Below are 24068 nucleotides of genomic sequence, written 5' to 3'. Positions count from 1 at the left end.
GAAGTAACTGTAATTAAATTACTGAAAAATTAAGAGTAATCCCTTACTTTACTTTTTAATGAAAAAGTAATTTAATTACAGTAACTGATTACTTAGTAATGCATTACACCCAACACTGCTCTCTTGCTATTTTTTTTTTATATTTGAATGAAAAAAAAACAAAAAACTTCCGTTCTTTTTTCTTTTCATACTAATGATGTTGCTCCATCAATATATATATATATATATATATATATATATATATATATATATATATATATATATATATATATATATTTATTTATTTTTTTACCAGAAAAAAAAACATTTTCCTAAAGGTGTGCCTTAGCCCCATTGTACTCTACCTGACAAAGTAATGTTTATGGTTTAGATCAAGTTAAAATATATCCCTCAGGTAACAATTGCAGGTTACCACTTTATTTTGTGCCACTGCGCCCTTTTTATGCGTACTTTAAGTTATCACTTACCGCTGTGAGCGCTAAACCATCGGGGCGCGATGTGCAGGGGCAAAGTGTCTGCCAGTGACGCGCGGGATCCCAGGTAAAGCATACCGTCCGTGTGGTGCCCGCCGCCCGTTTCCTGGTAGCCGTTCCCGTTATGGGCTGAATCGGAGCCAGACCCCCCTCCGGCTCTGTCCGAGTCTGTTCCTCTGGGGGTGTAAAACCCGAAGGGCACCGTGGCGCTGTGATCTATGCCCATCCCCGCCACGGAGCTCACAGAGCGACTACGCAGTCCCATCGTGCCACCTGGCCGGTAGTGTCCGAAGTGGGCCGAGGGTGGCACCGCGCTGTCATCTGTCGAGACACCGGGAAAAGCTCCCCGGGGTCGCCCCGCCGTACTCTGCTTGCCCCCCATCCAAAAGTATCCGCTAAAATTAAGTGGAGGTGTCGCGGAATAGGTGTCACAGATCGGCCCCGATACGCTTGTCTGCGGCGCTTTTTCAAGCCTCCTTCAGACAAGCGACCAAAACAAGCGCTAAAATCCGACTAAAACAGATGTGTCTCGTAGACGCAACAGCCCATTTTCTTGGTCGAATCATGGACTTAAAGTCTCTATAATCACCTTAACTCACTAGAGAACAAGAGGCTGATAATAAAGCCAAAAGGCACAATGTCGCGTAATTCAATAAAGCAAAAAACGCAACACGTTCTCTCCCCTTATTACCAACTGACAGGACAGGCTGCCCAAAATCACCAGAGACGATGACACGCGCAACAATCCGCAGTACTTCTCTCTTATTCAGAAAGGAATGACTTAATATATATATCAGCCATGATTGTCTGTTGATGCCCGTCCAGTGTCCACGTCCAGGTCCGTTCGTCCTCCCTCCGTCTGCCTGGAGATTCGGGTCAGTGTGTGCCGCTCCCTGCCCGCGCAGATCCGTCCGTGCGCTCACTCACTCGCTCGCCGCCGCCGCCGCTGCTGCTGCTGGAGACAATAGAGGCGTTTACTGCGCATACGCGGATTAACAGCAGCGAGATATGCAGAGGTGCTGTAAATGCGAGCATGAATGTACAATTTCTAGCCCAAACAATCAATTATTAAGAAGAAACGTTTTGTTTTTACTCATACAGAGACCAAGCATTCTAAACGCGTCGCTTCTAACAACTGCACATTGCGTGCACTGAATATTGTGTTAAAGGAGAACAGAGATGTGACCCAGTTGTCATAACGAAGTTAACACAGAGGCGGCAGACATGATTTAATTTACCCCTCATGTTTTCATTTCCAACCATTCCGTTGTATGCCTAAATGCTTGAGTTACTATCAAGAGGGAAATTATAGTCTCTCATCTCCATAATGGGGCAAAAAATGTGAGTGTATTAGGTCAACAAGTCATGAAATCCCAGGGGTTTTTGACAGTTACTGACAACAACAAAAATGATGAATTTAGAGCAAATGGCACAGCTTTCTCAGTACAAACAAACTCATACATCCCGCCTCTCTCAGTTGTATTTTTACTCTGTGATGCACACAATAAATCAATATGCTAATTAATATAGCTGCATTCATACATTATGGATAGCCCATGTATACCACATCATTAACACCATAGTGTGCATTTGAATAAACGCTGTCATGTTTTTCAGGGACATGAACTTGTAATAATGTCCCAGTTTAAGAGTTTTTACATTTTATGCATGATTATTATTTTATCTCCTTCTGCAACTCAAAAAAAGAAAATATTTTTGCAGGTTGTTCAGTTTACTTAATTAAAATGAACTAAAGCAACAAACATTTTGTCTCCACTTGAGTTCATTGCATTCTACCCAACTAAATTTGTAAAATTGAAGTTTACTTAATCCATTTGAGTTTGGACAACTTGAATACTTTTTGTAGCATTGATGAAACTGGGCAGGGGATTTCCATTTCCCAGCATTGGGCTAGATGGGGTGAACAAATGTTGAAATTAAGTGTTATTTTACGCATTTTTGAGCAAAATGAGAATAGGAGGAGATCTGTTAATGTTTAATGTTCTGTATTGGTATTTAAAAAGAGTGTCTGTTAGGCTGGAGTTTTGGGGGTTACCATTGCGGTGAAAATTGGTGCTTGTGCTTAGTTTGAAGATGGACTTGCACTTTCAAGTGATGTTTAATTCGAGTGCTGCTTATCTCAATAAGAAGTTGCTACCATATGCAATATTTTCACCGTCCTTACACTTGCTCACCTGGTATATACTAATGATTAATAAAAGAAATTTAGTTGGACTAACATAAGAAAAATAATTAAATGAAACATTAGTATATTTAGTTTGATGAACCTAATAAAGTTGAGTTAAAACTACTATAGTACTTTACATTGATTTGACCTAATCCAACTAAATTATATTAGCTGAATGAAACCTAATTGAATTTAAGAAAGTTTTTACAAGCAATTTAATTTCTTTCATTCAGATTAAGTAAGGGTAATTTTTTGAGTGAAGTGGCCCACTTTACAATGAAAATAAATTGCATTCATATTAGACTAATTTGTTTGTAAAAAACATTGTGTAAAATCATAATGTGGACCACTTAGAGCAGGGGTTTTCAAACTGGGGTCTAGGGGTATACAAATAAATTTAAACTGAATTGAAAATGTTTATCTTTGGGGTTATACATATTACATTACTCCAACAGAAGAAAGAAACACTATTGTCAACTTAATAAAAAGTCAATATTTTCCAGATAAGATTTTAATAATTCTTTTGGCTTTAGTACAACGACAATATAAAAGCCAATTATTTAACTTTAGATACAAGAAGTCTTAATATATCTTTTAATGTTTTACCGCACAAGGGCAGGGCCATTTCTAGCTATAAGCGGTATAAATGTCCGCTTAGGGCCCCCGAGCCACCAGGGGGCCCAGCCAAGCAAGGTCGTTTTTTTTTATTTGTTTTTTCTTTTGTATATAGTTATTTATCGTTATTTATAGTAATTTATTGTTCATATGTGTAGTTATTTATTGGTAATTTTTGGTTAATTTATTGGTATTTTTTTTTTTTTGTGTTTTATGTTTAGGACCACCCTATGCTCAGAAACGGCCCTGCACAAGGGCATCATCATATTTGTTGGTTCTTTGCATCAACATGTTTGAAACACCCTGATTTAGAGAATAGAAATCTTTGATGGTCAATGTAAGGATATGTGCACAACAAAACCACATTTTATATCCATATTTTGGAAATAAGCAAGCATTAAAATATTACCAACTCTCTGTTAAAAAACTTGAGTGTGGCCACCAGAATTATAACGGCATTATGAAGATACAGTGCACACAATTGTGTGGTAGTCCAGAAAAAGATAACATACCTACTGAGACTTGCAAGTATAGACATTCCAAGGCTTGAACTTTCATCAAGTGTGGCCCATTTAAATGAGTTGTAAACCACCAGATATTAAATTATTTTATAATTCTGTCTAATTACAAGCCACTGATAAACCACTGCACTTATGTTTGCAAGAAACCATTCATATTTGTAATGAAAGCCAATTCCAATCGACAGTGATTAGTTTGTCTGACTCTCTCGGAAGTAAAATAAAGAAATAGTGACATCTGCTGGCCAACGTGCTAGATAAACATGACGCATATACAGACCTTTTTCACAGACTGTAATGACGCGTTTCCGCCTTATTTAGCAGCGTAAATCTAGCAAACTTTTTTATATGATCTTTTTTTTTTTAAATATTGAGTGTACGTTTATAACATTATTATTTGTGTTATTTTACCCTGGAATTAGTTTTAAAAAACGAATTACTACAGCTGCGAGGGGGTTTCGATTACAGCTGCTGAGAGAGTGACAGTAAATTTGGCATCGTCACCCATTTTAGTGTCTTAATCCACCGCTCTCTATTTTTTAACTCTTCTGGAAAGTTATTCAAATGTAATAGTGGATTTTTTCTTTTGCTCTTGGAGCAAATGGTTTAGTGAAAATAATATTTGCTGTGATCTCCCATTCAATGCTGTCGAAGTTTTCCCTGCAAACGTTCCAAAACCCGGAGTGTGAAAAAGGTCTATTGGAACCGAAAAACAAATGATTAATAAACCTCACGTTAACATATAATATAACAAGGAGAATAAATTAACTGTTTTTAATATATAAGAAAATCTTAAATGAGTTTACTTCCCCCTGAGACGATCGCTATAGCGATCAAAATGACCTTTACAAAAGTTCAACATTACAAAAACGCAGTCAAAGCACTGTCTTTTCTCTTTTAAACAGGACGTTGACGTAGTATTTGCTTTTGTAGCAACATTTTAAGATATATTTATCATATGCAGCGAAACAGAGAGGATTTCTGTCTACGTCACTCTGTTATCGACTGCTCGCCCCTGCTCGACGCTCCATTGCTTTTCACTTGAAGTTGCGCGCCAAATGCTGCCTGTTTGACAGTGCTGTTGTTTTGACAAGTTTACGTTGATTTTACTCCATTTGTTCATTTAGGTTTGCTCATTTATTGTTCAGTTATCTTAAGCAAACAATGGATTCGGAATCCTACATGCCCGTTCCTCCGGGTATCGGAATGGAGGAGAATTTATTTTCTTTGGATGATATATTATTATCTCACGAGCGGCTGCCGTGCAAGACGGAGTGTGTTTTTCTGCGGCTCGGGTTCCTCGAGAAATCCAGTGACACCAGGGACATACCGGAGGTACACAAATACATTAATATAACCATATTTAATTTTTGTTGTACGGTTGTTAAGTTGCACCAATAAAAGGGTGTTGCCATACAGGGCAGTGGTAGCTCAGCGGTTAAGGCTCTGGGTTACTGATCAGAAGGTCGGGGGTTCAAGCCCCAGCACTGCCAAGATGCCACTGTTGGGCCCTTGAGCAAGGCCCTTAACCCTATCTGCTCCAGGGGCGCCGTATCATGGCTGACCCTGCACTCTGACCCCAGCCTAGCTGGGATATGTGGAAAAAGAAGAATTTCACCGTATATGTGCAAATGTATAATGTGTGATAAATAAAGAAAATTATAATTATTATTATAATTAATTATTAATTAATTATTATAATTATGTTGCGTGAGAACTAAACATTTTCACTTGATTTTAGGATTTAGTGTTAAGGGTGCAAACACTAATGGTTAGTTGACATGTCCTGCGGAGTGACATACTATATTCAATCTAAAAAAAGCATTTGGTTAATTCTTTTTACGTTATTGTTCATTAAATTTTTATGATCGTATTAATAAAAAAAAAAAACGACATTTAAAATAAACTAGCGAAGGCAAAAATGTGATTAAAAACGTTGAAATGGTGAACATTTACAACACATAAAATACACACCTTCTTTTATACAATAATGTAAATTTTTACCTTAAAGGTGATATATGTAGACTGACAACAAGCGTTTGAAATGGGTACTGCAATCCAAATTCAAAATATTGGAGAGGTGTCTGCCCCGCCCCAGACTTGAAGCTCATGCGGGTTGCCAGAATGTTGACACGCAAATTAGTCAACTCAGCATCCGTTTTAAAGGATTTCTGGGCTTTAAGCTGTCTCCATCTTCCAAAGGCATCTCCAATATTATCCTTGTTTTACTACGCCTCTGGTCATGGTGGTTTTAGATGGATGGCGAGGCTTTTTAGGTCGGGTGGAATCTGTTATCTCTGATCCAGTTGGTTTGCTGGCTTCCATGGCTGCAGCACGCAGTGTTGTTTGCCTGCAAACTTATTCAAGACCCGGCGGTGTCGAAATACTATTGGTGAGTGGGCAGTGGGCGGGATCACACAGGCCAAAACAAACAGAAATTCCGGCCCGGAATGGAAACTTCAAAGTAGAATATACTGGCTGTAGCATTGTTATGGGAGAAGCCAGTATTTAAACTTAGCATGTCTCCTAATTCTCTAATGACATATTATGGTCATTTTATGATTTAGTACAGTAAAAATATTACATATAGCACCTTTAAATTTAAAAAAGGTTCATGGACATGATGTGCGTCACCTACTTATACTGGAGCTGAGACAGGTGGCCTCAGAAAAATGTTCTTTCTTGTTTGTTCTATATATTGTAAACCCTAATGTTTTCATTACTGAAAAAAATCAAGTGTCTTAAACAATGAAGTTGAGATCATTCAGATGGATGGCTTCAACGGAAGCATATACCAATGACGAACAACCCTTGTAGCTCACGGTAGGTCTGTCTTTAAAGGTTTATAAGTTATTGTTGAAAATCAATTCGTCTATGGGATAAATGAATGGAATTTTTACTGCGCTCTATTACATCGCCATTACTCAATTCAGAGAATGAGTTTACTCAATCAATTGAGTAGAGTCAACTTAGAAGGGTTTTCAGTGTAGTATAATTTCTGTATACCCAATATAACGTCTCTGTTTTTTGTTATAGTTAACCAAAAATGCCTGACCCCACAATATTTATGGTGAATAAAGATTACATACCTGTATGTGTCCAGGCTACAAAGATGGAGATGCCACTTTGGCTTGCCAAGGGCCTTTATGAAAAGAAGAGGCGAGTACTGTCCGTGGAGCTGCCTAAGGTTTATCGTCAGGGCTGGAGAACAGTGTTCGGAGCGGATCCTACTGTTGTCGACCTTCACAAGATGGGGCCTTATTATTATGGGTTAGGCTCCCAGATACTGCATTTTGACAGCCCAGAAAACCAAGAGATTGCTCAAACCGTCCTCCAGGTGAGCACATCCATAGAACAAAAAATGTGCAATTGGTTTTTTTTTTCTTCCCAATTTGGAATGCCCAATTCCCAATGAGCTCTAAGTCCTCGTAGTGGTGTAGTGACTCACCTCAATCCGGGTGGCGGAGGACGAATCTCAGTTGCCTCCGTGTCTGAGACCGTCAGTCCACGCATCTTATCACGTGGCTTGTTGAGCGCGTTACCATGGAGATGTAGCGTGTGTGGAGGCTTCACGCTATTCTCCGCGGCATCCACGCACAACTCACCACACGCCCCACTGAGAGCGAGATCCACATTACAGCAACCACGAGGAGGTTAACCCAATGTGACTGTACCCACCCTAGCAACCGGGCCAATTGGTTACTTAGGAAGCCTGGCTGGAGTCACTCAGCACGCCCTGGATTCAAACTTACGACTCCAGGTGTGGTACTCAGCGTCTTTACTTGCTGAGTTACCCAGAACCCCCCAAAATTTGCAATTTTAAAGACAATGCAAAAAGAATAGAAAATTCTAACATGGCAGAGGTAATCTTTACATATTAATAACCAGACCAGATTTGGCAATGAGTTTTGTTTTCAGTGTTGATTACTTTGTTAGTAATGGGTTGTTAGACTCGTTAAATGCATGAATAACAGTTAATATGTTACCTTGGGACAGGTTGTTGTTAAGGCCCACATGCTGAATATGGGTGGTTCAATAACTAAGGCTCAAACACATTAGTAATACTGCTGCTATGTCCTATCTCCACCAGTAGAGGGAGCAATATCTTTACTATCATACTGTAGTAATACTAGGAATGATCAGTTGCTGGGCAGACTGGAATCCCAGGCTGAGTTGGAATCAAACTTCAAAAGTGTTGTTAAAGCTGAAGTATGTAACTTTTTCAGTGTTAAAATACTTTATTCTATCCAAGCTTAATATGGAGAGACAACTATTGTAAGCCATTCATAGGTTAATTTTCTCAAAAACACTGTGTCTCTGTGGCGCTGTGTAAATTCCTGTTTGTTTTGAGAGACCCGCATAGACCCGCCCCAACAAAGTTACTCAACCAATGGCTTGAGTTGAGGGCGGGACTATCTGACTGAACAACTGCAGATGAGGTGAGTATTCAGAAAGCTGTTTTGAAAACATAGTTTATTATTGCAATTCCATTCGCTGGCGATAGTGTCGCAGAAATTACATACTTCAGCTTTAAGTTAGTGGATTGAATTGCTGTTTTCCACATTTATTAAGTTAAGGGAAAACAAACGGCATCATGCAGAGCTTTGTGGAAGTTAATTTTGTTATATTCTTTCTATTTTCCCACACTGAAACAAAATAAAATGCATTAATGAAATGGTTTAGTGGCAGAATGGCACTATATATATATATATATATATATATATACACACACACACACACACACACACACGCGCGCACACACAAACTTGATATAAGGAAGGCAATCAAAGTTTGTTTGAAACCTGAAGATGTGTCTACTGGTCAAGTTGTTATAAAGCAATCAAAGATTCTTGCATTCATTCATACAAAAAGGATGGAGATTCTGTTTTGACAGGCAATTTCTACTGCATGTCATTGATCTGAATAAAGAAAACATTTCAACAATGATTATTTCCATCATTTAGAGAGTAACTGACATAATCCACAATAATGTGAAACTAGAGCTGTTTTATGATAATTTATAAAAGATGCGTCACCAGGTTGTCTGTCAGAGAGGGCCTTGAAGGATTAAAGGGCCACTGCATAATTAAAATGGCAGGCCGGACTGTTGTTGAAATGTATTGAACAGCTTTTAACAATAACTTGTTTGGATAAATTGTTTAAGATCTAAAGAACTGATATTTGGAGTAGTCACATTGCAGCCATGTCCATAAAACCTACCTTTATAGAAGTCATATTCTAATTCTACCTGTTTGTTGGTTTAGTGGCCTGCTTGAATTAACTCAACAGTTAGCAATATTTAATACATATTATATTCCCTAAGGTTATATTTGTACCTCCATCTGTATACTGTCTCCATCTCTCATATCAGACTTTCATTGGACGTTTCCGCCGGACCATGGACTCGTCCCAGAACGCCTACAATGAAGACACATCAGTGCTAGTGGAGCGCTTGGACTGCTTAGAAAGGAGTTTGTTTAAGGCAGGACAGAGTGGACTGAACGGTTTCCAGCTGTGGGAAAAAGGTCGGTCCTCTCACCTGACTGCCTCTAGTCTAGTTATCAACTACAGAAAGAGGAAAATCGCCGACCTGCAGGCCTGAGAGCCAATCATAAACCAACAGATCGAAAAGGACTTTGAATTGGAAGAGAGAGACATGCTTGTGTGTGTGAGAGGGTGTTATTGAGAAAATGTTAAGTAACCTAAAAACTTTTTGTATTACTGTAATGTAAACAGCTTTGTATAGAAAATATTTCAATTTAAAAAGTCAATAAATCAGCTTATCCTGTTATGCTCTATTTTCATATTTTGAAGCTTCATAACAGGCATTAAGGATAATGTTTAGGGATGCAAATTGCTCACCTTTTTTAAAGCTAATTTGCCTGAATCTTTTGGTACAATTTTCTGCATTTAACTTATTGAAATCACTTGAAAGGGGTAAGCTTAAACACTTAACACAATACAACAAATAAATCAACTGAAAATGTACTCCTGGAACACCTGCTATAACCTTTTCACCTTTTTCACTGGTCAAGATGATGTGATTGTTATGAAGTAATTGCCAATACTTGCATTCATTCACCCTAAAGAGAATGGAGATTCAACTTTGACAGACAGTTTTAATCCAGGTTTTTCTTAGCCTGGGAATAACGAGTTTCCAATTACTGCTGTCAGTTGTTGATCCCGGTAATGAAAACATGGTAACACTTTACAATTATGAGGTTGCATTTGTTAACATTAATGTAGTTAATGCATCAGGTATCATGTTTTGTTTCCCCCAGCATGTATATATCTTGGTTAATGTTAATTTATCAAAATATAGTTCATTGTTTTGTCATGTTAATTCATATTGCAGTAACTAATATTAATATAACTTTTAATACTACAGTGCATAATTTCCACCCCACTAAACAGAATTGCAAAAAATATACTTTCTTGAATACCCCTCCTCAATGTTGCTGTTTCGAGCAGTCGGGCCACTCAAACAAACAGCAATAGTTTTATTGTGCCACTGAAATACTGTTTACGGTTTTCAAGGAAATCAACCATACTAGTGGCTCACTTATAGTTGTCTCTGCATATTAAGCTGGTGTAGGAGAAAGTATTTTAACAGTTACAAACTTCAGCTTTAATGTAAGACATCTACTGGTAAACAAGTATGTCCAAATTAACATTAGCCACAATTAATAAATGCTGTAAAAGAATTGTTCATTGATAGTTCATGTTAATTATTGAGTTTATAAACGTATAAAAAAAAAAGGTTACAGAAGACATTTCAACAATGATTGTTTCCAGTGTTTACAGCATAGCTGACATAATTCACAGTAATGCTTTTATGCTATCAAACTGTATAAGGGAGTTGGTTTCTGTTAATTTGAGACTTTATATTTGGAACACTGGAGGTGACATTCAGATGCGTCACCAGGTTGTGTGTGTGTGTGTGTGTGTGTGTGTGTGCGAGCCTTGTTTACGTCAGTCAACTCAAGGGCAAATCAAATGACTGTATCTCCACACCTCGCTGCCTCTCTCTCCTTACCTCTCGCCCCATTATACAAACACCGCAAGTCAGCCTACCCTTCAGATTTTGCATACATTTGAATCCGAAAGCACTTTCAAGTTACAGATTTCAAACGTCTTGGCCTTCTCGATTTAATGTGCATATTTATGAATACAGAGTCCCAGCTGCTTGTTCATGTGTAAAATGTGGGGCAGCTGATGAGGACAACCTTTTCGGAATGGAAGTTATTGATATATCCCTCTGGGATGGTCTTATCGACCCTGTTATCACTGTGCAGCCTCGGCTGAGTTGGTTTGGGTGGGGCAGGAGGATTTATTGACTTTTTGAGAGGTCTGATTAAACTAAAGAGAAGTCACTCATTGCCTACAGTCCTCTTGATGTTACATCATTTGGTGGCTTGGTTACATATATTTTTCTCTTTTCGAGGTGGTATATACACTACCGTTCAAAAGTTTAGGGTCACTTACTAATTCTTTATTTATTTATTTTTTTCTTCACATTTTAGAATAATAGTAAAGTCATCACAACTATGGAATAATAGAAATGGAACTATGGGAATTATGTTGTGACTAAACAAAATCCAAAATAAATCAAAACTATGTTATATTTTAGCATCTTCAAAGTGGCCACACTTTGCCTAGATTTCGCAGAAATATACTCTTGACATTTTCTCAACCAACTTCTTGAGGTATCACCCTGGGATGCTTTTTAAACAGTATTGAAGGAGTTCCCATCTATATGCTGGGCACTTAGTGGCTGCTTTTCTTAATTATTCGGCTTTTTTAAAAATAAAATTTTAGTTTTGTAATTAAATAAATTAATATGTTGGCATAGTTATATTTTTGTCTACAAAACTAATTTCAAACATTTAAGCATACGCCTTCAGATCAAAAGGTTTTTAAGATCATGAGACACATTTCAGGCAAGTGACCCCAAACTTTTGAATGGTAGTGTATGTCATTGGGGTTAAAGCTTAGGGCTAGTAACCAGAAGGTTGATGGTTCAATCCCTGCAAGGAGCCAGTCATGAGCTGTCACCATTGTGCCCTTAAGCAAAGACTGACACTGTAATACTCACTTTGGATAAAAACATCTGCTTAATATCTATTTTATGTTGGGAATATTTACTACTGTACTGCTTATTGCCTGCATTCCATGCTCACTTTAAAAATCCTATTTTCGTTTCTTAGCCTCTTAGTGATGGGAAGATCGGATCATTGAGCCTCGTTCAGCAAAATGAACGTATCTTTATTCAAGTCATTTTGTTTATCATGTGACATAGGCTCTACAGGAAACAGAATTGATTAGTTCACCTCCGGAGTTCGGATCTGAGTCTTCGTTCATTTGACACGTGACCTCCAGGCTCAGCACTCATTCACGAATGACAATTTTTGGTCTTTTTTCATTTTTTTTTAATTTACAGCTCACAGTCACTGTGTTACAGTTGTTTGTATTGTGATCAGTAAATGTTAGTATGGCAATAAATGACTTTTTTTAAATTATATGAATCGTCATGATGAATTATTTTCATGTATTTCATGCAGAAGGTGTTGAGATGATATTTTATCCTAAGTGTAAAATTAGTTAATAAATAATTAATGCTTGATTTGGGTCTACTACCAACAAGAACATAAGAATAAATAAATAAATTATACAATGAGGGGATGCATCATGAAGGAAAAATAAATGACAGTTTATTTAAAATCAACTCAATAAACAAATAAATAATATGGGGTTTCCTTGTAGCTCTTGTAGTCTGTGATATTTTCTGACGAGAAGATAAGTCATACAAAGTTTAAAACTTTACTCTTTATTACCAGATTCAATGGGATGGGGAAAAACTTGACAGAAATATTCTAGAAGCTAAAATTAGTGACCAGAAACACCGTAACTGTAAGGGCAAAAATAAAGCATCTCAAACTGCTTGTTGGGAGCATTAAGAAGTATTAAGTAACTTCTGTTTGCAATACATAGACTTTGCGGCTGTCAGTGAACGACTTGTACCTGAAGACCGACTCGGGAGGTGAACTAATCAGTTCTGTTTCCCGTACAGAGCTGTCCCCGCACCAAATGAATGAAACACGAGCATGGATTTTGCACATGTGCGGCTGTGACAAAATGAATGAATCACTCTCCGAGACTACTCGTTCTTTCGAGTCATATAAAAGATTTGTTCAAAATGAAAGAATCGTTCATGAATGACCCATCACTACCTCTTAGTGAATGGTGTCAAGTAGGGCTGGGTATTAATATTGATTTTCTGATTAATCACAATCTTAATTTGAATGATCTCTATATTTTCATAATGTACCAAGTTAGAAGGTTCCCTGTATAATATATAGAATAAGCTGAGGTATATAAACAAGAAAATGTATGTGAACAAAATTTAAATTATGACTGAAATGTACCTAAATGAATCGAAATAAACTGTATCGAAATCAGAATCGAATCAAGAGCTTGTGAATCAGAATCAAATCATATCTTGAAATCTGTGTTGATACCCATCCCAAGTCAGTTGGAGTCTTCTAGAAGTTGTTGTTCCGTGAACTACTCCTGACCTGGATTCACAGTGTGGCTACAACATCCTTTTCTGGCATGAGCTAGTCATTACTGCTCCAGTTGGGAGTTGTGAACATGGAACTCGCCCAACTACTGTCCCATAAACCTCTTAAAAGTCTCTGTTTTCTGTTATCCTGGAGCATCAGTGACAGTGGAGTTTATAGCTATCCTATTTACAGTGCATACAAGAAGTGCAGACACTTTAATATTTGCTATGCAATTGAAGATATAGTCCAGTGTACAGTGTCAAAGAGCATCACATTGCCTTTTAGTATAAACAGAACCCTGAATCAGTTTCAGAGTTCTTATCGAAAATTAACTTTCACTTTACCTTTTAATATATTTTAACTTGTTTTTTGCCATGAAAATAGTCTTGGAAGCTGGCATGGCGTAAAACCACTAACTAACTAACTAACTATAAATAGAACTGCAATTCATGACCGAACTGAGGATCAGCTGTTCATACTCTGTAGTACAAGTCCACTCAAAAATATTAAAGCATTCATACTCTCAGTATTGGGCAGAGTGGTGCACTTAGAGTAAGAGAAGGCTTCACTTTAGCTTCCATTGCATCAATCTTTGCAAAAAATTGAGGCAGAAGAGATCCATTAGAAGCCAATTCCCAAAATTTATCCTGAGCCCTTGCAGTCTTCATTTGTGACTCTGCGAGTCCAATATGAAATGCCACATATATAACCCTCTGGATCATAAACTGAGAAAATGGGCATACTACAGTCATATTAACTTCATGGACACGCACAAGTGAAAATCACAAGACCTCAGCTGCAAATCAAATGTGCCTGTCTTGATTTGTTGTCATTTTTAAAAATTATCTGTCAAAGGAGAATCTCCATTTTCTTTGGGGTGAATGAATGTAAATTTTAGAGGTCGACCCAACCGACATATCTGTTTTACCAGTTATTCCAAGCTGATAGTTGCTTTTTGGAATCAGTTATATTGCCTCTATGTCTGTCCCAGTCACAGTAAGGAAAGACTAAAAATTGTTTTTAGCATTCGACAAAATTATTTTTAAAACTATCGGCCGATTAATTGGTTATCTGCCTTTTCCATCACATTGGTTATCGTTATCGGCAAAAAACCAATATCAGTCAACTAGTGGTGGTGATTTTGATTCATTTTAGTTACTCGATTCTTTTGATTCCATTTCCCAAAAAGATTAGTTCAGATTGCTTCATTGAATCGTTCATTGACCATTTCTGCGAGTTACACCTTTGCACCTGTAGATGCCCTTACAAAAAATGTTAAGTTAAAGCCTTGACCAGATAAAGCATATCATTGTGATATATGTACCTGTTTTTAGTGTGGTGGTGAATTTGTCTGACTTTTATGCACATGTTGCAGTGTCCCTCCTCTGTTGCCTAAGAGCAATATTTAATATATTTAGTCTACGTGTTCACTGTAAAAAATGTTTTGTGAGGTAACCTTAAAAGATGTGCTTCGTGTGGTAACATCTAATTTTACTGGTTTGATTCAAATAAAAAATTATTTAACATGACTGAATCAACCTGACTACTTAAGGTTTCATCAATAAAAACGTTTTTTTTTTTTTAAACATTGTATAAATAAATATCAATGTAATATGCCAAACCTTAATTGCAGCTTGTGCTCATCATTCAATTTTTCCAGTAATTAAGCGCTTAGAAACTTCCGTGGATTTGCTGGAAATCGATTCTTAACAATGTCTGAAATTCAAAAATAAAAATGTTACAACACAATAACTTCAGAGGGAGAGTAAAGCAGTAAGAACAATAGACACTTGGTATTAAAAAAAAAAAAAAAAATTTGAGTTGAAAAAATATGTTACCACATTAAGCACATTTATAGGTAACCTGAAAAAAAAACACACACACACACTTTTTTCAGTGCAGTTTTACCTGATAGGCTATGTGCAAGTTGTTTTAAGGGAGAATCTTGTCTTGTAGGTATATCAGATGAAACCTTGAACCAAGATGAATAAACATAAGCTGATTGTAATATCTTACAAAGGATATCTAACAACCTGGTTCTGACATGATCCAGTAGAGGGGACTTGAAGGTGGCTGGGTGATTGATTGGCAGATTAAGAGGCAGGGTTAGGAGCAGCAGGTTTGGTTACACTATTACAAGACAACTAGGCCTACTCCCAGAATCTGTTAATAATGTCTATAGCAAGTTTTGCAATAAAGCTCTGTAGGCTAATCACAACCAACTAAAAGAGTGAATCATATGTCTAAATACATCTTTGGAATAATTCTCATCTCTCAATGCCTTGACTTCTCTCAAGTTATTAAATTATTTGATTTATGTTGATTTCTTCTTGATCTGAAGATTACATCTGTCTGTGGTTCTTCCATCTAAAACAAGGTGTAAATGAAAATGAACATTTGTGAATTAAATATTTTATAGATATAATCTAATAGAATAGGAAGTTGATCCTTATTTTTGGAATTTGTATGTCTTCAAACGTACGAAGACACTTAAAAATGTGAGTTTTTAACATAATAACCATTTTTACATAAATGGCAGGTCTTATTTTACTATATTACATCAAATGATGGACTTAACTTTTACCAAGAGATAGAAAAAGTTCAAGAAAATCCTAAATATATTAGGCTATCCTGTGCACCAAAGCACAACATTTCCATTTGTGATTCATGTCTTTTTAACTGTATTTCCTTTAGTCATTTATACACATTCATTAATTGCCGATTATGTTTTGTGTATACCTATAAACTTATCTTAGTGCATTTCACCACGAACGAGATGACCGAGTCATTCATTTAGTTCATGAACGAGTTTAACAGTACATTCAGTTCGTTCATAAATGAGACATTTCATCTCGTTCAGACTCAAACGACCGACTCGACTTGTTCAGTGAAGGGGCGTATTCGTTCAACCGGTGAAACCAATGATATGCTCCTTCACAGTCCGCACTCGAATGCTATTGGTTCATGCTATATTTAGTCTTTACAGGCATGAAAAGCAGTAAAGCTCATTGGCTTCGAAAGGGAGAGACGTCAATGAACAAGAAATATGAGTCTGTGTATGGAGGTGAACGAGAACAACCTGTTGACACATCATCATGTTAAAAAAAAATCTATGATTGCCAGCAAGAGAGCTACAATTCATGACCAAGCAGAGACTTTCACTGAGTTTTGACTGCAAGTAGCATTTGTCTAGTCTCGAGTCTTTAGATTGCATTTCTTATGAATCAGACATCAGATCGTCATAAAGACTAAATATATTTTGCTGTGCACCAAAAAGATCACAAAACAAAATTAACAATTCCTTCCTCTCCTGAAAGTCCTGTAATTCGGTGCAGAATTATTCATGTTTTAACTGTATGAAGTTGCTACAAAAGATTTGAGATCCCATCTGTCCTTAGCCAAGTGTTCTGCATCTTTTCTTAACCAAGTTGGAAGAAATGTATCAGTTGAATAGTTCCTGTTTTTTCTCTGCGCTCCCCTTGCCATTTTTCTCATCTAAGACTTTCCAATGAACAGATTTCAGACATTCTCATTCGAAAAGAACAGACAAGACTTGGAGGCATGGAGGAATAGAAAGTGAGTGAGAGATGAAGAGAAAAACAGAGGTGTCAGGATTAGCCACATCTAAGCTAACGCCCCCACACTGCTCTTCAGATGTGGCTAATCTCTCCCCGACTGGGTTTGCATTCACTCTAAAGCACCGGATCTAACAATCCATTGCGCTATAGCAGGTGGGCGTTTTAGGGCAGTGTTTTATTCACCCCATTTAAAAAAAAAAAATTTACATTTTTTTTATGTGGTATAAACTTGACTGATGTGTTTGAATGAACACTGAGGTTTTTCCTGCTGACAAGATCAAATTTGAGCATGAGTTTCCTGGTTTCAGTCAAGTGCACGTTTGGTGCTGGTTTTCTCAACAGGGTTGGAGTACATGTAAACCAAGCCCATCCCATCTGAGCTGCCTTCAACACATCCATTTGTTTTGTATGCAATGTGCTTTTGGAGATTCAGCCCTCTGTTTCACTGCAGATTGAACTCTTTTATAAATAAGGAGAGCGTGTGTTTGATGCGCAATTAATTGTGATGCTGTATTTTTTTATGTATGTCTCTCTCTCTCTCTCTCTCTCTCTCTCTCTCTCTCCTCTCTTCCTCTCTCCCTCTCTCCTTTTTATATTTTTTTCTCTCTTTATTATTGTCTGTCAAAGCCAGTTTGATGGACATGTGAACCCAGGCAGATGAGAAAAACTATCCATAAATATCGTAGTTGAGAAACTGGCTCTGCTTCGCTCCCGCTATAATGGAGAGATGAGTCATAGCTCAGCTGTCCATCTCTCACTCTATTTATCTCACTCTTTTTCTCTACATTTTGTGGTACTGCACCACATGCAAGAAGCATTTTGTATTTCAGACAAAGTCCAATCTTGTATTTAACCATGTGTTGAGGCAACTTAACGGTGCTGTATATGATTTTTATTACTATACATAAAATGTCCTCACTGTCTGACAATTTTTGTTGAAATAGGTGGCATGAGAAATCACACCTGTCTCTGTGACAGCCATCAACTCTGAAAACAACAAAAATAAGTCAGGGGAGCATCCCACACTTTTTTAGCCAGTTAGATAACTCTCTCTGCTTTTTATGTGTTTGAGTTTGCTGACATCAGATTGGCTAGCAGAAGTAAACAAAACAGCTACATTGATGCAACAACTTGTGTGCCATTGAAGTACACATTTATCCCTTCAAACAGTTTTGACAAGCTGCTCCATTTGTTCAGATTTTGTAACATAACTCCACTAAAAATATTTAAGAATTCATACTCAGATTTGATATAGCACTATAGAATTCTTCACCTTAGCTTCCATTGCATCAATCTTTGCAAATCTTTGAGAGGCAGAAAATCCATTATAGACCCAAATGGTTCCTATAGTCCTTGTTATCTTCCTTCAGGTCCACATTTTGGCACATCTCTGCTATAAAGGGGGTACATGTGAGCCCCCTTTTGAATCACAAAATGACAAAATGGACATCCTGCGGTCTTGTGGACTTAACAAACATGCGACCGCAAGTCCAAATAAAGTGCGCCATTTGGATCCGGTTCAATCACTGCAAGGAGCGAGCCATGAGCTGTCACCTGTGCCCTTAAGCAAGGATTGACCATGTGTGTACTGAAAGTCACTTGGAATAAAAGCATCTGCTCAGTGTCTACTTTATGTCTAGAATATTTAATTGTTACTATAGATGCACCAATACTACTTTTTCTTTCACGATTCCGATACCAATCCTGATCCGATACCAGTGTTATTTTCTTAATCAGTTTAGAATATCTATACCTCACTGTGATGAACTGATGGGAAGTACTAATTATGTGTAAGGAAACACAATTACAGTTTTATTATACAATTGTAATACATTTCAGTTGTAATTTCGTAGCTTTTATTTTGGCAAAAAACTCCAGGAAGACCTTTGAGTTTCTGTTTGTCGTTCACAGTAGTTTTAATATGCTTCTCATTCAAAATCTGGTAAAATAATACTAAAGTGCCATTCTCAATGCATGTCGTAAGCAAACCAAACTGTCAAGCATCTACATCTGAGATGTAGTTCATGTGGAACACTCACATATTATGCTAACTCTAAAGCTTTTCAGCACCTGCAAAATATATATTTATTAAACGCAGCCTTTTGCGATTTACGTAGCTACCGTATGGCTTCAAGAGACTTTGAATATAATGCACAAGTCATATAAACTACATAAATGGTGCTTTTATGGTTCTTCCATGTCATTTTTGGAGCTTGACAGTAACAACCATGACTAACACATGGTCTCTAATTTGGGTTGGTCTCATCTGGCCTATAACTGATCCATCTAAAAACGTAAGTATCAAAGTTGTTACCAATCCAGGTAAAGGAGTGGTGCATCCCTAATTTTGAAGTGTTTTCACATTTTTAGTCACAAACAACCTATCATACCGAAGGTGCTTTTGGCCCCTTTCCACGTTCTAAACAGGCAAACAAATGAGAATTCAGAAGCAGATACAAATACACCTCTTAGGGGGCACACCTAGGCATTTTTGTATCCGTCTATGCTGTTTATCAATTGTTTTTCTATGTAAACGTGCTAGACAGACATTTTTGACCACTGTGCCGTGTTTTACTGTTTTTTTTTTTAGACACCATATCAAAAGAAAAACTTTTAAAAAGGCATCTTGAGAGATCCACATTCTTTTCTATCCCTTATGCTGGATCTAGCTTTTTTTTTTTAGTGCAAGAGCTCGTTAACTCTAAACGGCCATCTTACTGAACCAGATAGCCAGTGATCATTCTGTCAAATATCTACTCGGTCCTTCAGTACTCCAAACTGTTGCCATCATTCCTCTGGACGAAGGTTTATGGACACTCTTCATGCTCCATTGGGCAAACTGTGGTGCCTCTGGGACTGTGGGACAGTTCATGCCTGGTGTTTGTCACGCTTACCAATGAGTGGTTGAGGTTGTCACATTGGCACAGGTACAGACAAACACACTTCGGATAAACTAAAGGCCTCAAAACGTGCTTAGCCTATCAACCACTGCTTTTCCGCTGCCAGGTTTCTCCCAGTTCTCCACTTCAAATCTGGCTAGAGTCCATCTACTGTTCTAGACCTTTCCAAACAAGGCGTCTGACCTATTTCTCCCTATCACAGAAGTAATATACAGACAAATAAGGGTCAATACGCCTGCAATACTGTGAGACAAGAATGTGCAATTGTCTTTTCTTTTACAACAAAGAGGAAGGCTGGGAATTTTTTTTAAACCATGCTGCACAGTTCTGTAAGTGGTGAAAATTGGTCCTTAATTCTTAATGGGAAAGCTAAACAGAATAACTCAGAGCTGGTTTAACTCTATTAGAGTTAAACGCTAACACATTAGCAAGTTTTCAGCTGATGAACAGAAAGCAGCCTTCAGCAAAGCAGACTGATATCAAAGTGAAATCGGAAAAAGTAAGTTGACTTTTTTTTTTAGCAAAAATTGGTTTGTGCTTACTGAAAATGCGAAACACTGCCCCAGTGGCCAAAGCGGTAACTGTTGTTGAGTGTATGGGAAAGTGTGAGCACAATTTTCTGGGTGAAATGTCCATGGAGGGGTGCCAAAAGCAACTTGTGAAACTAGGTATTTTCAGCTGTAAAGGCTGTAATACAGTGAAGAGGAATGCATATTTTATCAACAGTACCCCCAAACCTAAACCTAACCATCAGTGGAGTAAAAATGTAATGTTAGAGGGAAAAATTGCAACCTCCGAATCGCGCCCGTTTCTGATAATGCAAACGCGATTACTTCCTGGTTTCAATGCGGGATCCGAACCTGGGTCTCCCACTGGTGACGCAATACACTTCCGGTCACACCACAGGGGGAAGGTAAACACACTGGAGCTGATGCAAAAATGTCTGATAGGAGATGATGCTTGTCGGTGAGTCGGCATAATGTGCCCGATCCTAGGGTACCAGAACTCTTGGAAACAATAAGTAGTGTACCGTGAGGTCCCGTAGCTGTGAGTTGGTTATTGTGACGAGGAGGAGGGCGGGGCCGGGCCATGAGTCTGCATGGCCGGCCCCCAATCGGGCTAATCAGCCGAGGAGAGGGATAAGGCCGAGCCGGATGCGGCAGTTCGGGAGAGAGAGCGCCACACGCAGCTGCCGTGTGTGTTTGTTTTTTGTATCTTTTTGTTTCCACCTGGATGCGGAGGAATGGCCGCCTTCCGTGAGGGGAGGAGGGGCTCGCTGCCGGCCGCCTGGAGTGGTGGAGCTCGCTACCGGCCACCAGAACATGGAGGGGCATTCCATCCACCAGGGATCAGAGGACTCACTCCGGTCTGGCTAGGGAGGAGCTGCTGTCGTCCACCAGAGGGTGGAGGAGTGGTCGAGTACCAGGCGACGGCATGTCTGGGAACCGGCGAGCAATTTTCTCTCTCTCTCTCTCTCTCTCACTCTCACTGTCGCTCCGCCTCGCTCTTTCCCTCTCCCCTTTTCCCTCCCATTGTCTCCCTCCAATGTCTCTAAAGGTGGGGAAAGCCTGCCTGCAGGCGCAGCTGGAAAGACATTGTCATGAGGCAAAAGAGGGAGGAGTGTGACGAGGAGGAGGGCAGGGCCAGGCCATGAGTCCACATGGCCGGCCCCCAATTGGGCTAATCAGCCGAGGAGAGGGATAAGGCGAGGCGGATGCGGCAGTTCGGGAGAGAGAGAGCCACACGCAGCTGCCGTGTGTGTGTTTGTGTTTTGTGTCTTTTTGTTTCATTAAATATTACTTTGAATGTTCAGCCAGTTCCTGCCTCCTCCATACCCTTTTGAACCATGTTACAATTATATGTGACATCCCTCAGTCAATCAATACATAAGGTGTGTTAAAATACTAGGTCAGCTCTAATATCTCTTTCAGACTTTGACAGGAGGCTGTCATAGGACATTTCAGTCAATTAGCCAACCATGAGCCTTCATGTGGGACAATCACATGGTATTCCTACAGCAAAACTTTCTAGCTGACCAAATACTGGACCTATCAAAACATATTTTGATTTTAATTCATATAGTTAAATAAAATGTTGAGACAAAAATTAAAACACTGTCATAATTTACTCATATTGTTCCAAATCCATTTTAATTTCTTTCTTATGCGGAACAAAAGTATATATTTTAATGATTATCTAGGAAAATTTTTTCAGTACAATAGCCGTTGATAGCAACTCACTTTGAAGCGAAAAAAAGGACCCAAATGTATCATAAAAGTAGTCCATGCGACTTGTGCGTAATGTTCCAAGTCTTCTAAAGGCATAGAATAGATTTTGGTGAGAAACAACCTGAAATTTAGGTAATTTTTCAGTAAAAAATCTTAACTGCCATTGTGCATAAAAAACAACTTTGGTTGTTTTTAGCTTAAAACTATGCAAGTTCTTGTGTAAACAGGCAAGCCACTGTGAACAAACTTCTCATAGCGCTTGTTAATATGAAATGTACGTCAAGATTTTCACCACAAAAATTACTTAAATTCTGGGTTGTTTCTCACCAAAGCCTTCAGAAGACTTGGAATATGATGAATCACATGGACTACTTTTATGATACTTTTGAGTGCTTTTTAAGAGTCACTATCAACTGCCATTTAATTGTGTTTGGAATGTCATGAAGGTAAATTATGACAGAATTTTTATTTTTGGATGAACTGTTCCTTTAAAAGTGTTGTTTAAAGATTGGTCTGTGGCTTTTGTAAGTCTTTATGTGTATAAATAAGAACAGTGGAGTAGTGACAGAATGGTGTAGATTGACTGTTATGGCAGAGCTGCAGTTCTGATCTGATTCTATAATTAGCTGATACCGGTTTGGTTCTACAATTTTCAACAATTTATTTTTTTTTATTATTAAATAATAAGAAAATACAATTTCCTTCACCTTATTGCTTATCATATTGGAATGTGCTCCTTCCTTTAGCTTTTCAGTTCTGCCAACAAGGTAATAAGAAACACATACAATTGTTTATTTAGAGTCCTAATGTTGGCTCCATATATAGTATACAAAGCAAATTCTCAGGATGAGGGTAGCATTGCCAAGGGAAAGTTTTATGGCTGTTTCCAAAATGCTGACAATTTAAATTTCCGTGAAAGTGTACAACATCCACCCAAAGCTGTTGGCTGAGAAATACTTTACCAGCCGTGGGCAGCAAGAGTTGTCTTGGTTTTTGTATGTGTTAATTAAGATATTAATTTGCCAAGTCATTGCTCTTGGCATATGATTATCAGCAGGTTTGGCAAATGACAGGTTATCATCACACTTGATGTCATCTTCATCAATATCATCAACAAATTCATACTATAGACTACTGAGTGTACAATGCATGTAAGCAACATTTTCTGTGATGCTAATGATTGACAACCACTTTAAAAAACAAACAAACACTTTTTTTCCACAATTTCTTAAAGAATAGTGTAACTGAATGATTTTCATGTCTTTCAGTCCATTAACGGTTCATGAACATGCATTCTTATGCAGAAGTGAACACAACACCATGCTAAAATACTGTGCATGTGCACATTGATGCGTCCTTAGAAAAGACCTTGTAATAAATCTCAGACAGATTGATGAATTCATTTGCAAAATGGATTGCTATGTAGACTGTTGGTCAATATTTAATTATATGGAAAAAGACAATATATTGCCTTCTAAAGCCACTTTTATATTGTCCTTTATCAGTGCTTTACTCGTCTGCCACAAAAATGTATTTTAATTATCTGCTTTATAATATACACTCACTGAGAACTTTATTAGGAACACCTGTACACCTACCTATTTGTGTGATTATCTAATCAGCCAATCATGTGGCAGCAGTGCAATGCATAAAATATCATGTAGATGCGGGTCAGGAGCTTCAGTTAATGTTCACATCAACCATCAGAATGGTGAAAAAATATGATCTCAGTGATTTTGACCGTGGCATGATTGTTGGTGCCAGACAGGCTGGTTTGAGTATTTCTGTAACAGCTGATCTCCTGGGATTTTCTCACACAACAGTCTCTAGAGTTTACTCAGAATGGTGCCAAAAGCAAAAAACATCCAGTGAGCGGCAGTTCTGCAGATGGAAATGCCTTGTTGGGCTACAACAGCAGAAGACCACGTCGGGCACTTTATAAGGACCATAGTGTTCTTAATAAAGTGCTCAGTGAGTCTACAGTATATTTATCATTATTTAAATA

At 38.0% G+C, this 24068-nt stretch overlaps 2 protein-coding genes across 4 annotated transcripts in view; one reads left to right on the top strand and one right to left on the bottom strand.

The window, feature by feature from the left end:
* LOC127435988 (E3 ubiquitin-protein ligase znrf1-like) overlaps positions 1 to 5885 on the bottom strand; it is a 51957-nt gene extending 46072 nt beyond the window's left edge. The window contains exons 1-2 of one of the 2 annotated variants that reach the window (XM_051689853.1): positions 5799 to 5885; positions 468 to 1428 (exon numbers count right to left, since the gene is read on the bottom strand). In XM_051689853.1, the coding sequence (XP_051545813.1) occupies positions 468 to 855 (388 nt within the window). In that variant the 5' untranslated portion in view covers positions 856 to 1428; positions 5799 to 5885. Of the gene's footprint in view, positions 1 to 467; positions 1604 to 5798 lie in introns of those variants that run through there. The other variant, XR_007896316.1, reaches the window with a different exon arrangement.
* On the top strand, positions 4841 to 12285 carry LOC127435989 (DNA replication complex GINS protein PSF3-like). Of its 2 annotated transcripts, none has more exons than XM_051689854.1 (3): positions 4841 to 5129; positions 6898 to 7131; positions 9166 to 12285. In XM_051689854.1, the coding sequence occupies exons 1-3, from the start codon at positions 4959 to 4961 to the stop codon at positions 9394 to 9396; spliced, it is 636 nt and encodes a 211-aa protein (XP_051545814.1). In that variant the 5' UTR covers positions 4841 to 4958; the 3' UTR covers positions 9397 to 12285. The 2 variants fall into 2 exon arrangements, with proteins under 2 accessions (XP_051545814.1, XP_051545815.1); XM_051689855.1 differs by lacking the exon at positions 4841 to 5129 and adding an exon at positions 5895 to 6186.
* Positions 12286 to 24068: the final 11783 nt, after the last annotated feature.

This window comes from Myxocyprinus asiaticus, chromosome 46 (assembly GCF_019703515.2).
Source record: "Myxocyprinus asiaticus isolate MX2 ecotype Aquarium Trade chromosome 46, UBuf_Myxa_2, whole genome shotgun sequence".
In the NCBI taxonomy this organism is placed as follows: domain Eukaryota; kingdom Metazoa; phylum Chordata; class Actinopteri; order Cypriniformes; family Catostomidae; genus Myxocyprinus; species Myxocyprinus asiaticus.
This window is presented reverse-complemented; position numbering and strand designations above follow the sequence as displayed.